Source organism: Mya arenaria, chromosome 17 (genome assembly GCF_026914265.1).
Source record: "Mya arenaria isolate MELC-2E11 chromosome 17, ASM2691426v1".
NCBI classification, from domain to species: Eukaryota; Metazoa; Mollusca; class Bivalvia; order Myida; family Myidae; genus Mya; species Mya arenaria.
Genome location: NC_069138.1, coordinates 26,044,999 through 26,060,588, shown reverse-complemented (window position 1 = coordinate 26,060,588; position 15,590 = coordinate 26,044,999). Strand labels below are relative to the sequence as shown.

The following is a 15,590-nucleotide window of genomic DNA, read 5'->3' as shown; positions in this document are numbered from 1 at the left end:
AATGCTGCATTTATGCAAATTTAAATTAAATTCAAGCAAGCGTTTGGTACATAAAAACGATGTATCGCATATTTGACCTGCGACCCTACCTAAAAGTTCAAGGTCACTCTTAAGAGTTTAGTGTTTATGGAATGCTGCATATACGAACATAAATAGAGTATAGCTGGTCGGGCGTGCTGTAATTCTGTAATACTCTGAAGGGGCTTTGGCACAAGTGTTCGCTAAGACAACGTGTCGAGTAAAAAAAACACGTCTTTACTTCAAAGTCCAAGGTCACACTTAGAGTAGAATCATTATGAAATGCTACATATATACACTAGATAATATTATTTGGTCGTTATGGGTTGTAACCTTGTCATGCACGAGGAGGTTTAAAAACTTCTTGGCACAAAGGCTTGGTACATTAAGAAGATGGTCGCGTGACCCACATTCCAGTATACAAAATCATATGGGTTAACATTAATTAGATTTAATATAGTTTTCCAAGTTTAAAGGTTTGTTTCTTGATACATGGATATTAAATCACCCTCACTATTATAGTTTATTTTGATTCGTTTCGAAGATTTAATGAATTCAACATGTTGACAAGACGTTTGGTGGGTTATATCAGTTTGTCAGTTAAGTGGTGTGTTTAAAGCTGCACTCTCACAGATATACCATTTTTACAACTTTTTTAATTGTTGTCTTGGAAAGGGCATTTTTTTGCGTAAATATCTGCAAACCAACGATATAAGATTGTTGACAAAAATCAAATCGTAGATTTTCATATTTCCGCTCCAAAAGTAATGTTTTATGGCTTAAACCGTTACCAACGGTCTAAGAAACATGCATTAAACATCAATTAACATGACGCGGCCTGTCAAACTGGCCGGATTATACCCGACTGACCAATCAGCGTCCAGATTAAGCGGGGCTTATTAGTTGCCCATTGCTATCCGCCATGACCTCCGACAATCTGCACTTATCAACAGTAGTGTAATTACTCTGTTTTCTATATATTAAACACAAAATATGTTGTTTTTATATAACTGAGATATAGTAAAGACAAGGAAACCCATAATGCTGACATTTTCCCTTATGCTGCTCAAATTATTCCAATTAGGCATTTTTTGGAATTTGTTTGATAATAAGTGACCTTTCGGTAGACAATTTCAACCCTCCAAATTCTTAATGTGACCGTACATAATATACGTATCTGTTTCGTTAGTCGTAAAACAAGAAAAATATGATTGAGTATTAGTGCGTAATATTGACGACATCTTCCGATTTATTTTGATTTTGATTTATTTTCTCCTTCTTGTGCGTAAAGTTTTAAATCCAAAGCATATACATTTGCTTTTAAGTTTGTTTTACAAACTGTTAGTGAAAAAGACAATCCAGTTAATTTGAGTTACATTTCTTTTTATTAAATTTAGATAAAATATCAAATATCATAAATCTAAAGGTCACAAAACGTAAATACGTATAGATAAAAAAATCATCTGCAATCGTAAATTACGCAAATCAGTGTATAAACCTATGCATTTATAATGACTATGATCACTTTTAACTCCTACATGTATGTTCCTTGTAGGAACAGTTTCGCATTTCATTTAATATGGATATTAATTCATTGAGGGAAATATTATTGTACAGTAGTTATATTAATAATATTAATTCATTAAACTTGTATAAAAGGTGATTTTTAATGGAGAAAGGAAGAAAAACAGCAGAATCAATTTGATCTAAACAAACGTCAACAATAAATTGACTTTCGTAAAGTAAATTAATACATGTTTTGTTTTCATAAATTTGAGGTTTACAATAGCCTTTCTACTGAAACAAAATTTCGATGTTATTTAGAAATTAATTATTTTAAAGTTTAGACATTAAATTATTTCTACCTGAATCAAACATTGAATTTATCTTATTATAATAAACTTTACAGACAAATCAGATACACGCAATGTCGCCAAAAAACAGCACAGATTTAATCCCAAAAAATAAAACCGTTGTCTATTAAACACAATTACATCTTTTCCGAAGTATTAGATGGGTTTTTTTCCACTTTTTATTAACACATGACATTGAATCAAAACAAAGTTAAACCATTTCAGACCATTGACTTCTTTTCATTAGTATAGGTTTTGAAGCTGAATGATTTGTGATTAAAAAACAACAACTTGTTAACATGCTGGATGTACTTGATCTACTTGCTGCTTACATTTTCACCGCACTGTTTGTACTTATACGTGGGATTGTGTAAACGTCATCCTTTACATGATGGTGACATTCCAGCAATTATAATTTTCTCATAACATATGTCACTTTTTATAATGTTGTTTTAAGTTTATTACACAAGTAATTCTTTTATTAAAGTGTGGCGTTGGTCGTGAAACACTAGAAATGAGTGTTACTTCTCTTAAGTTTCTCTCTATTTATGCAGTTATTTACTGTCTGAATTTCCTGCACAGTGCAATGGTAAGCATACCACTTTCCTGCGTTTTTTGTTATAGCCATGCAGTTAATTACTTTCTGCATTTCTTGAGCAAAACGATAAGCGTACCTGATATAAACAGACCAATCAAAACTAATACAACGATCAAAACAGTTTTGTTTGTCATCATAAATATCAGTAAATAGACCACAGCAGTCGACGTTGGTACACATATGTGCACTTTAGGCTGTCCAAAGCAAACGGCTGCATAAGTGAGGTACAAAACACATGATATCATCGCCAGATTGATTGACAGGCGCGGTGGACCGCCTTTAAAACTGTGTGATTGGATAACACCGGATAAAAATACGATGATGCCGATGTAGCAAATTGCAGCTAAAAATGGAAAAACAGTATTCTGATCATAATTTTACTAGCTTTCGTACCTTTGTTCGTTGTTCATAATGATGAAATGATCACGTCTGAAAATTGTGCTCAGGCTTAGACATAAGCAAGCGTAAAAGCTGGCATTTTTGCGGTTTAAAAAGTATTGCATTGATAATATTAGACGAGTTTTCAGCCGGTTTTGTTAAAAAGCTGATTGATAATAAAAATGATATATTATATTACCCGCAATCAAAACAACAACCCCATTGCAGTATTGACATGTATCCGGCTGATCGTACGAATCGTCTTCTTTTTGTTGGCTTATTGTTGCCAGTAAGATAGTTATAACGTGTAAGACAATATATGTGATCTGTAGACCGGAAGCTGCCTTTATGAGCAAATGTATTTCTGAAACAAAGAGAAATAAATGCATTAGTATTTATATGTAGTATTAAAGTATTAGGGTAAGAAAATATTTTTGAAATCATTGCAATCATTAAGACTTAAGAGTTTCTTTATGGTAGCATTAACGCTGCAGAGAAAACATTTTAAAGAGTTTTATTCAAGATATCTGTTATAAAAAACTTACTGAAATCTGATTGAAAACAGACAAACAATGATGAACACTCGCTTTGGTTTGAAATGCGGTTCTCCTCAGTAAAATTGCAGTATTCAAACAGACCAACCGCTATAACGTTTGTTTCACCCCATGCCCAATATGGCAAGACAACACTAGATATTGAGATGCTCATCGAACAAAGTGGAAGGAATAAGTGCAGTAACAACTGAAAACATTATAATGCAAGTTTGGTACATTATATGAGATGCAGAAACAATTGAAAACAATAAAATGCAAGTCTGGGACACTATATGAGATGCAGAAACAATTGAAAACAATATAATGCAAGATTGGTACATTATATGAGATGCAGAAACAATTGAAAACATCGAAAGAAGAAGGTTGTGTATATGATGTGAGGTGCATAAACAACTATAAATTATTGCAAAGCAGACTTGTTTCAATTTGATAAATCGACTCTCGTTGAATTAAGTTTCAATAGTGTTGATGATATTTATATATTATTGTTTTTGCAATACTACTTTTCGCTTACACTAGTTAATTAAAGTAACCTTTTAAAAGTAACATTATAATGTAAACGAACTTACTTTGAAAAGAAAAAAATGGATTTTATAGAAGGTTATGAAATATGACAAACCTGCACCGAACAGATTTCATAACAACACTGTCCTAGAAATGACAGTGCTGAACATGTTCCAGTCGCTACAAATGACAATCCTGTACATATTCCATTTGCACATTGGGACACAGCGTCTCCATTTCCACTACAAGAGGCTGTAACACCTTCTCCTAAATCACGCAGGCATCTACCGCAACTTTTCACACAGTCATCCGTACAAATGTTTCCACTTCTGTATTCGGTTCTGCCTGTATTAACCTCGCATCGACAGTCACCAATACAAATTTGTCCTCTTAAGTATCCGTTTCTGCACGTATTCCCTAAGCCCTGATAGCATGATGAACAAATCTTTTTTACATTAATGTTGAATGTCCCCCATTTACAACATGGACAACAACATGGTCTCACGTAGTCAGAATTCGAGGTCAGCTCCTTATCTGCATCAACAAAAGTTTGATACCAAGCCATATCACATCAATAAGAAGTGTATGCTTTATACACATGTTGCAAAGGAGCTTATTCACGCGCCAATAAAATATGATAGAGAGATAATAAGCACATTGCGATCGTGCGACATATTTCCTTTTGATCTAGATATGCATACAAAGTTGTCCTCTGTATTGTCCGATTCTGCCCAAACTCCCTATGTGTTGACAGCATTTTTGTGGAAAAACACGCCTTTGGCGTAGTAGTGTCTTGGCCTCCGTTAACGATATAGATAACGACTTCCCTCTCATAGAAAGCAATTGACAGAAAATGCTCCATTTTCCTAAAAGCGCTTGTAATGCTTAATGATTAAAGGTTTCATATTACGAAACAAACTCTATCATGAATACCTGCTGTTTGTTTTTTCGGTGTTCAACTAATTTGGACACAGATGGGTTTGTGGGAACGACAATTGAAATATATGATATGCATTTAATCATGTTATAATTATTAGTATTTATAGTGAGTGAAAACATTTTTTACAAACAAATAAATGAACATTTTGTTAAATACAATAGAATACTAATACTAGAGTACTCGCTAACATCGTTTAAATAACGAGTTTATGGCATGGAGCTTGCAACTAATCGGTCCATAAAAAATATAATTTTATAAATGCTAATGTGCTTTTATATTTACTCAATTAAAAAATGCTAACCAACTCTTTGATACGTAACTACGTGTTTTTGATCTGTTTGTATATTATTTATAGTGCTTCGTCATACATAATATAAAGACAGAAAAGAATAAAAGCATTTAAAAGCATTGGTATCAATTGGAGAAACATTTCTACTCCTGCAAGGATCAATGCAATGAATAAAAGCTCAGTAAGTGTTGTTTTGTTTACAATATGGTAGAAAGAATAATCAAATATTTCACCCCATTACATACTTTAAGGTTAATAATAGTAAAACATTTCTGAGACGAGGACCCTCAAACAGCCTTATTAAATTGAATCTTATAAATTAGTATCGACGGTGAAAGGGTGCACAGTGACTTGCGTCATAGACCCACGCCCTCTTCTAAGTTACACCCATCTCAGCAAGCGTTAAACCGCTACCGATTCAACTAAGTATAATAACCAAATACTTGGTGATTATGTTTGTACCACGAAGCGTGTCTTCTTTTAACTAAAATGATATAAACTAGATCTTTAGCCATAAAAGCTTGCAATAAAAAGTTAAATACAAATCAAAGTTACCCAGTAAATCTAGAACGTTACATTGGTAATTTAATGTATCTAGTATATGAATTCTTCAGCTGCGTCCAAACCCTTTTAACTCTATGGTTACCCACGCAAATCTAGCAGGAAATTTATACTGCATAAGTTAAGCGATAAACAGTATAATGTTACACTAAATGTATGGTAATTGAAAAGAGTTAGCTAATGTAAGGTTAACAAGAAATGTGATAAACGTAATTCATATAAGCATGTGGCTGAAAGATAGTATGAGTTAAATGAAAGCCAGGGAATGTCGAGATTAATTTTTTTAAACTTAGGCATAAGCATGCTTTAAAGCGCTGTTTTATAGGGTCTTCCAATGTGTCATTGTACCCTCCGGTATCAACAGACCCTTAATTTGGTCAGAGGGCTTGAAATAACCATAAAGATTGAAATTAGGGTAAAATAGAATAATCGCTGTTTCTTATAGAACCTGAAAGAATGCGACCTGCCACACAGTCATCACTTTTGCCATGAACCATTCTTTCTGGAGACAGCAATTGCCCCAGTACTTCCCCATCACAGACATCTGTAATATAAAAATATTCGTAATTGTATGGGTTATATATATAAAAAAGAAACGAAAACAGATAAGTTAAAACAAATTATTTCTGTGTTTCATATATCAGTTATTTGTTAATATATTTAGTAATTTATATATAATCGAAAAAGATATTCAGAGAGGGTTTGAAATTACTGTGGAGATTGAAATTTAAGTAACTTCAGATAAAAACAATAGAAGAATCGCTGCTACTCACTGTACCTGATATGATGTGACCTGCCACACAGTCATCGTTTATTCCATAAATCATTCTTTCCGCTGAAGGCATTCGCCCCGGAACCTCCCCATGACAGACATCTGTTATAAAAAATGCATCATAGTACTGAAAATATGTAAAGCAATCGAAAACAGGGGAGTTAAAATTTAACTATCTGGTGTTTGTGATAAATATTGCGGTTACCCATTGGCAATTAGTGAATAAATCTAGTAAGTTTTACATGCTCCAAAACAAAATAGTACGAAAAAAAGTCTAATTATGTTTTTAAACCAGGCGTCCGTTGTATTTGTTTTATAAAGAAAACAAAAATAGGTTCAAATAAAGTACAGATCAAAACATATATTTTATTATACATGCAGGCATTTGATGTTGTTGTTTTATACATTAATCATAAATAAATTCTACTTATTCGACATCTAAAGTACTTTTAATGTGGTCCACAAATCTAAATAAACACAACAGGTGTGTGTGTGTGTGTGTGTGTGTGCGTGTGCGTGTGTTGTGTGTGTGCGTGTGTTGTGTGTGTGTGTGTGTGTGTGTGTGTGTGCGGCTTGCGCGCGCGCGTGCGCGTACGTGTACGTATGCGTGTTAAAGTGTGTATGTCTGTGAGCGTGTGTGTGTCTTTGTGCCGTGCGGATGGCATAAGAAACGCCTCTTATTTGCATTTTATGCTGTTATTGTTTTTCAGCCCTATATAGTCCGGTTATCTTTTTACATCATCCTAGCCATGTTAGAGGTCTTTTTACATTAAGCAATTAAGGCTTAGAACATTTCTCTGATTGTTTTTGTTTAGTGTCTGTGTGTTGTGCCTTAACCATATGCCTTTTATCAAGGTTATCGTTACACTTTCCAGCCACTGGATTGGTCTTTGACAATTTTGAATGCTGAATTATTGTGATACTTTTATACATCCCCACCTAAGTTGATTATGTATATTCTACTCTGTTTCAATGTTTGTTTTTACCTGTGTATCAACTATGTGCTTAAAATTATATAATATTATGTATCTACTGAAACGATGGACACTTTGAAATTCACGACAACAAAATATTCTGCTGTGTCATGTAAGTTCTGTTCTCGACAAACTTCACATACCTGTTTTATATCTTTGTTCAGCCATATTCTCAAGAAAACCTAAGCACAACAGATAAACAAAATATAGTAATCCATGCATGCACAGTCTCTTTAAGTTTATTAAAAACAGTCCTTTTAACGATCTTGATCCATCGACCATATAATGGTCGATATGAATGTGTACCGTGTGTGCTGTTTATTTTTCCGTGTTTCAGAATGTAATTGCCCTAGGTGAGGGTCGGTTCATATAAATTCCGGCTTACCATTCAGCAATAGCAATGTTCGTCTTTACCTCTGTATTCAATCGTACGCTTATATAGACGTATACATTAGATCGGAGCGTTCAGAAAGAAATAAATGCTAATAATCTTAAGATAATTAATCATAAGCACGTTCATAATTAGTTTATCTGTCTTAACATCGGAACTAATCTGCTTTCTTTAAAAGTGTATCGTGTGCAACGGCAGATTAAAGCAAAGGGCTAAACATATAAAACAAAATCTATATGTATGGCAACAACGACAACCAGGTTATCCTAAAACAAAACATCATTATCGTGCTTGCCGATTTAAGGAATCAAACACTTTTCACCCACACGTTTTCTCATGGAGATTACCATGTTATCTATGCATTTTACCAACTGTAACCACAACCCCACGTGTTTGTAAAAAGAGACTAAAAGTATCACAGAACTGTCAAGTGGATTTAAAACTATTTTATGTCATGAAAGTACACGACAACATTACCAGCTGAATGAAGTAATTAGCATTCCTAAACAAGATAAGACAAATTATAAAAAAAACGAATGCAAATTAGGTATTTATGACCATCTCTCTCTCTCTCTCTCTCTCTCTCTCTCTCTCTCTCTCTCTCGCCATTTAAAATAATCTGATATCAGAATTACATTTGTTTAATAAACTGAATTAACACTATAAATTTAATGGACTTAAATAGCATAGTTTCATACGTCCTGCAGTAAAGGCGTCTTGGTGTAGCAGAGGTGTGGTCTGGAAAAAACGTATTGTTTTACAGGTTGCAATCACTCCACAAATCAAAGATATCAAAATAGTAAAACATTACGTTCAATTTGTTAGTAAATATCTCACTTCATATGTTCACTTATCTTATATAAAACAAATACAGCTGTTTCTACAAATTGCCAATTCATTCGCAAAATTCAATAAAATTAAAATGATATTTACCTCTGATGTATCATTCGAGCTGTTTGATTGTGAACCACGCACTATAATATCAATGAACAGTGTTTGATGATTTGAGATAGAAGTAAACATATTAACGAAAACTGTCAAAGCTTTTTTGGCCTTGAAGATTGTAAAATAGGTTATTTCAGAATTAATTTTACCGAAATAAAGATCAGAATTAGAAACTGCATTCACTTATGTTGTGGTGCCTTTTCGGCCATTTACCTTATATATTAGCAATCAGCAAGCACTGGCCTTTTGCATGGCACCAATATCATATATGGTCAACAGGCATAATAACGTCATTGTTAACGGCTCGATTAAATAATAGCGGATACCGAAACTTCAAGGCACAAACATCTTCTCCATAAAAAGGCATCGACCTGGAGAAGCATTATTACTCATCCAAGGTTCAATTAATTGAATGCTCACTAAGTGAACTTTTTATGTCAATTTGGTATAAAGAATAGGCATCTACAATACAAACATACTAAAATTACCCAAACATTTTTGAGGGATGGACCCTCAAACTCCCTCATCGCATTTAAAGATGATAGTTCAGTGTTGATAGGGAGAGGGCGCACTGCGACTTGCGATCCTCTCCTTCCCCGACCTGCCAACGTTACGCCCCATGTATGATAATCACAAACTTTTATTATGTTGGTATCATTAAGCAATTTGTTTTAAAAAAAGAGTTTTTAATAAAATAAATAAATTAGATTTTTGGCCATAAAAGGTTAAAACAAAGTTAGATTTCAGTATATGTACAAATCAAACAAACTCAAACGAGCCTTAAATATGTTGGAAGTGGAACGTATATATATCAATTATATTCAGCAATCAAACCCTTTCAATGAATACCGATATCATATATGGCTATCCACGCTATTCTAGCAGGAAATACATACTGCATGAGTTAAGAGATAAACAATGTTATGATACTTTGAATGCTTGGCAATGGAAAAATTAGCTACTGTTATGGTAACAGCTATTATTATGACCTTAATTTACATAGGCCACTGGCGTAGCTCAAATATCACACCATGCGTAGGCTTGGCCTACACTTTGTTTTCAACAATAAAAAGAAATATAATGAACCGTCAAGATCTGCTATACAAGACTGATGAATGAGGGGGGAGTGATATCTTTTTTTCTTTTTGGATACCTGAGCGTATTTTTCTCAAAAAAGTAGCGTGTCTACATTTTGAAGACAGTCGAATGTAGTCATAAGCGTAAAAAAGATAAGTTTGATGACTGGAAAAGGTTTTTTTTACGCCAAAACTTATCATTTGCAACTTGAATAAAAAATATCGAGGGAGCATGCTCTGGAACCCCCTAGCAATTGGGCTAATACATTCAAATAGTCACAACCACACCTTGTAAGCATGTTGTGAAAATGCATTATAGGTACATTAATGCGAGAGCATGTAAATAAGCAATAGGGTCGTAAACAAGTAGACCTGAAGGTGCTTTAAACGACCGCACATTTGCTTTTGTGAATAAATATTTTTCAATGAGGTATGAACTACAAAGGTAATATATATATCAGAATATCCTTATTTTGATCAGAAGTCTATTGTTGTTATGGATGCACTCATACTCCCAAATAAGCAGTACCACAATTAATGAAAAATGTTTTAATTAACCGAAAAGGATAAATATCGAGAAGGGTGCAGAGAACACGGTGTTTATACCTTATGAGACGATAGTTGATCACTGTAAAAATTTAAGAACCACCAGTCATTTAATATGTGTGCGTTTTCAGCTATTAAATACACGGTTTTGTATTTTTTTATCAGTAATTTATATTTTCCATAAATGCATTATTTAGTAAGAAGTTTAAGGTTTATCACTCACAATTAATGTGCGTTATACATGTTTATGTATTGATTTTGAATACCAGCATGTCTTTAAGATTGACCAGTATTTGATGTGCAGATCGAAGAGTCTTGAAATCAAATTATCGAAGAGACTAAAAAAGCAGGGCGAAAATCATCCAGTGCGGAAGATGATGATCCATAATTCATACCATATTTTGCCTATATATGTATAATAACAATGTATATGTATGTATATGTATCTACGAGTACAAAGACGATGTACACTGCACACGTCTTAATAAATTACATGGTATGAGCTGGTCACGAATATCTTCACATACCTGTTTTACTTCCTTGTCCGCCCATAATCCAACATTACAACACTAAAGTAATCCATGCATGTAATGCCTGTTTTAGGAAAACAGGAAACTAATCTGTTTGAAGACAAAATTGAGATCGCGATTGTAAACCTTTTATGGTCGATATGAATACGCAGTTTAAATACAGTTAGAGCTTTTTAGTCAAGTTTTGGAAAACCTATCGGTACTAGGCCAGATTTAAAATATTCTGTGTGTTCCCTCCAAAAGCTGAGGTAGAATGAGTGTTGGTCAGTGGGTTGATAAATAGTATTATTTTTATATATCATTTTCCAGATAAGATATCGAACAGCGTGTTTGCTGAACAGGTGCGTTGTTTTTGAATTATTTGTTCATAAATTTTAAAACTGAATCAGTCGCACAACGAGGAAAATATACGGCCAAAGTAACTACAGCAAAATAATAATGAAATGCTGCTAAATCAAATAGTTTGTGTTCAAAAAAAATGTGCAGGACGTGATACTGCATTGTGAATACGAATACTTAATGGAGTGTTTTACATCGAGCTAAAGTTTAAAACCTTACTAATTTTCAAGCAGTATACATGATTGAAAAACACATTGTATATATTATGAAAATGGGCAATACTAGTCAGTAATGCACCAGTCAATTGCAACCACGCCCCCTCCCCCCCCCCAAGGTCCGGGGGTATACCGGGGATAGCCGGGGAAATGGGCCGGGTGAATGCGGTGGTTTTGTCTTCGCGCAAAAGGGGCCTAACCTAAGGTCCCGTGGGTGCGGGGGCATTTGGCGGGGATTTTACCATCAGTTCATCCCCGCAGGGTGGGGACTTTAGCCGGGGTTGCCTAGACCGAAAGTCAAAGTCCCCGCTATTCCCCGGACCTGGGGGAGCCGTGGTTACAATTGACTGGTGCATAAAGCTTCGATACAAATGTCTTTGATCGCAAATAGTTTGCAGTCTGCCGAATCATCAAAACGCAAATTGATATTGAAATACGCAGTATGCTTAAATAGAGTCTTAGAGCTTAATGGATCGCTCTTTTTTACATTTCTCCTTAATTAAATTACCTTATGATTGGAACCAATAATTAGAAAATGATTTAATGTTTAGCAAGGGCTATCCAAATAATCACCATGTATTATGTTTATTGGTTTAAAACTAAAATACTTCTAATAATAGTATCCTTCTTTTAAGGAAGCTTTCACTGACGACTCAAAACAACTGAACCTTTTTCATTTCACTTATCACAAAATTAGACTTACTTACAATATTCAGCCACCAGGCTCATTAACCAGACTATGATACCGCAATGGTTTATGTAATAGGTTACAGGTTCGTACATATATTGATATATGGTTTGTTTTTGTGTTTACTCTTTACATACAATGTATTTCATATTCTTGAATGATATATCAGTGCCCTGGGAATATAGGATGAGAACTAACTCCAATACATGATTAAAAGAAAAAAAGAATATAAAAATATATTGTGGAATATATATTTTATATATAACTACATGATTTAATCCTTAAAAAATAGACCAAGCATTTGAAAATGAACTAAATATATTGAGTTGTTTTTCAATAGTTCGCTGGTATTCTAATTAATAGATATTATTGCATAAAATGTGTATTTTCGGTCCGTTATCGTGGTGTGTTAAAACGAAAAAACCCGGGCTATAGTTATTTATGTCGATTTTATTCAGAACAAACAACTTATACGGACATTATCCCATTACTTCGTATGCAATGAACAAAGTTTTCAAATATTTTTTTCTCTGATGCTGAAGATCCTGTATCAAGACCATTTTAACATTTTTTTCCGGTTTAAATTAGTTGCCAAAACATACAAATCTTAAAGTAGGATTATATCGGTAATTATTTTGTAATCGGCTTGAAAATTCATTATTTTCATGCATTTCCAATTTTGGTAGCTGTAAACCTATGGTTTGGCAAGAGTTATCAATTGTCTCCATTTGATCATTAGCTTTATGATTTGTGTTTATATTAAGTCAGGCGTGAAATCATTTCCCGCATGTTCGTGGTTTTAATCCTATAATTGGCCATGTGACATAGTGCACTTTTACATAAGTTTTGGAAGAAGAGGACACCATTCTGTGTCTCTTCATGAAACCAAAGATTATTTTTAACTTGTCAGGTACTTGTGGATTTTGAGGTAAGTTTTTGTATCTGTTCATATTTGCATTTGTTATATTTTGCAAATGGGCAATGCCTTGTTTGTTAACGTCGTTTTAAATTATATTTCATGTACATGGCTGTACCTTTATATTTCATTATGGCGGCATATTTCTGAAGTATTGCATGCTTTAATAGAGTCACGACCTCTATTTATTTCACCATTATTAACTTTGCAGTACAGTAACAGTAGCAGCACAGAGACGAATGATAGCGGTGTGAGCCTTTTGCCCTTTTGCACGAGTTCGATCCACAATCGGTAGGTTCTGTTTTGAACTTGTACCTGTGAATGTTATGTACCCTGTATGTGTTTTATATGTGTATTTTTTTAATGTGATTGTATTGTTATTAGTTATCACTTTTTATTTATTCCAGTATCGGCCACTTGATATCTTGTATTATGTTATATAGACTAAATGATTATATCATGTATTTCAGGGCTTAGATGTTATAGAGGCCGGTAATAACCATATAGATAAATCCTAAGAGAGTTCCCTCTTTCATGGTAACGACTCCTTGTTACAATTCAATTACCCTAAAGGTATTGTCTGTAAATAATCCAAGTAATCCAGTAAATTCCTAAATAAACACTTTCCAATAGACTGAACATGGAAAAAATGTCGTCCAATCAAAAATTCAACTTCGAGAAATGTTTCGGCCCTAATTGAGCTTAATGTAAAACTTTTTCAACGACATCACTCATGACGTTACACAAGTACCTGTTATTGAGGTTATTTTGAACTAATGCTTTTGCATTTTCGGGACATTTAACAGCTTTTTAAACACGACAGTTATTCATGGTGTGTAAGTTTATGCAAAGATAGCGATAATACACCCTTTATTAGGTCGTTACTATATGCAAAGGCTACGCACTCGGGCTGTTAAACATTTTGCGGGTCTTTGCAGATGGTAACGACCTAAAAAGGTGTTTTAAACTTATAATAGTTATAATCTGAGTACATAAAATACTCTCCCCTTAAACTACCGATAATGAGCGATGTCATGTCATTTTTTTAATTTGATATTCTATGATATTTCACAATTCCCTAAATTCCGAGAACATCCGATTATAATCATATCATTTAATTCAGCAAAATATACGAGAAAGTATAACAGCATCTGTCTTGTAATAAGTCTGCAGTGCTTACCGACTTACGGTGCTAGGTTACCGGTAAGCGCATATGCCAACATCGATGGTCGCGGTAAAGACATAAAACTATGCCGAAAACCACAGAAATTGTGACAACGACTGTCAGATCATATAATGTATGTTTGTGGAGATGTAAGTTTCTTCTTTAGAGCACAACACACATTAGTTGTCTTTATCTAGACGACATGTTATCTTGTCATGCAAATGATAATATGTCTTAACTTTATCGTTTAAGCATTAATATTGTGATCAAAACTGATATTTTAACAAGAAATTGTTATTAAACAAATATCAAGTAAGTTTTTGTGTAAAAAGATCCCAGACAACCCAATCAACAATTTCTTGTGGTTTCTTAATGGTTTATATATTACGATTGAGAAAGATATTCAATAAAATAGTGAAAATAGTGAAATAAATTTATTTCCTTATTTCAAAAATGCAAATGCTTTCTTAAAAAAGCTGCGATCACCCGAGCGCCACAAGACAATAGACAATAAGACATTGTTGAAAGAGTAGTTTTAACTTTTTGCCACAAAGATATTTCAAAGAAAATGCAAACGCTTTTTGTTTGTTTATCTATTTAAATGTTATTTCATATCATTTGCTAAACTCCTAGTCTACACATCATCATTTGTAACGAATGAATGTTTTATGCTTACTAATTATTGAACCTCTGAACACAACAAAGAAATGATGTTTTAAAACGATTCCTTCACCGGTAAAGGCTCCTAAACACATTAATGCTTATTTTTTGAAAAGGTGTGCATTGAAACATAGGTAGATTCATATATATAATGATCTAGTTTTTTTTCGTATCCATAGTCTCACAGTTAAATCAGATTAACACAATGTCAACCGAAAAGCAAACAGCACAGATTTAGTATATATTGCATTATCATTATCTACCGCTTGAGTACCGCGATCTAGTGGAGCGAACACCCAGCTACAGAGTAGTAATGCAAAGGTTTTAGAAGCATTGCGTTTCGTTCGGTCATCGCGTAGGTAGTGCGTATTCCATTTATCGGGATTCAGAGTTGCTCTGAACATTGACGGAAGACAACCGGTATATACGTGCTCCGATAAGGTTCTGAGACGCTCAGAGCATCGGCATCGACCTTGGTTTGCCGAGTCTAGGATAGATTGATAGATGATCAGGCCCGTGAATCTTTGAGCTGCACATTTTGCTTTGAACGCAGTGAACTGCTGAAACTAAAGTTACGGGCACGGCTGACCCGATATATACCCAAAGACCATAGGACTCGGCAGCTTTACAGCATAGATCCAGCCATAGATACTGACAATAACAAACCTTTCACATTGT

The 15,590-nt window shown here is 34.0% G+C and overlaps 1 protein-coding gene across 1 annotated transcript; it reads right to left on the bottom strand.

Moving 5' to 3' along the window:
- Window positions 1–1,548: 1,548 nt before the first annotated feature.
- On the bottom strand, window positions 1,549–10,936 carry LOC128222683 (uncharacterized). The gene is made up of 9 exons (XM_052931769.1): window positions 10,927–10,936; window positions 8,766–8,806; window positions 8,531–8,570; window positions 6,474–6,569; window positions 6,144–6,239; window positions 4,021–4,439; window positions 3,393–3,588; window positions 3,047–3,211; window positions 1,549–2,812 (listed from the first exon to the last, which is right to left on the bottom strand). The coding sequence occupies exons 4-9, from the start codon at window positions 6,538–6,540 to the stop codon at window positions 2,508–2,510; spliced, it is 1,248 nt and encodes a 415-aa protein (XP_052787729.1). The 5' UTR covers window positions 6,541–6,569; window positions 8,531–8,570; window positions 8,766–8,806; window positions 10,927–10,936; the 3' UTR covers window positions 1,549–2,507.
- Between the last annotated feature and the right edge of the window lie 4,654 nt (window positions 10,937–15,590).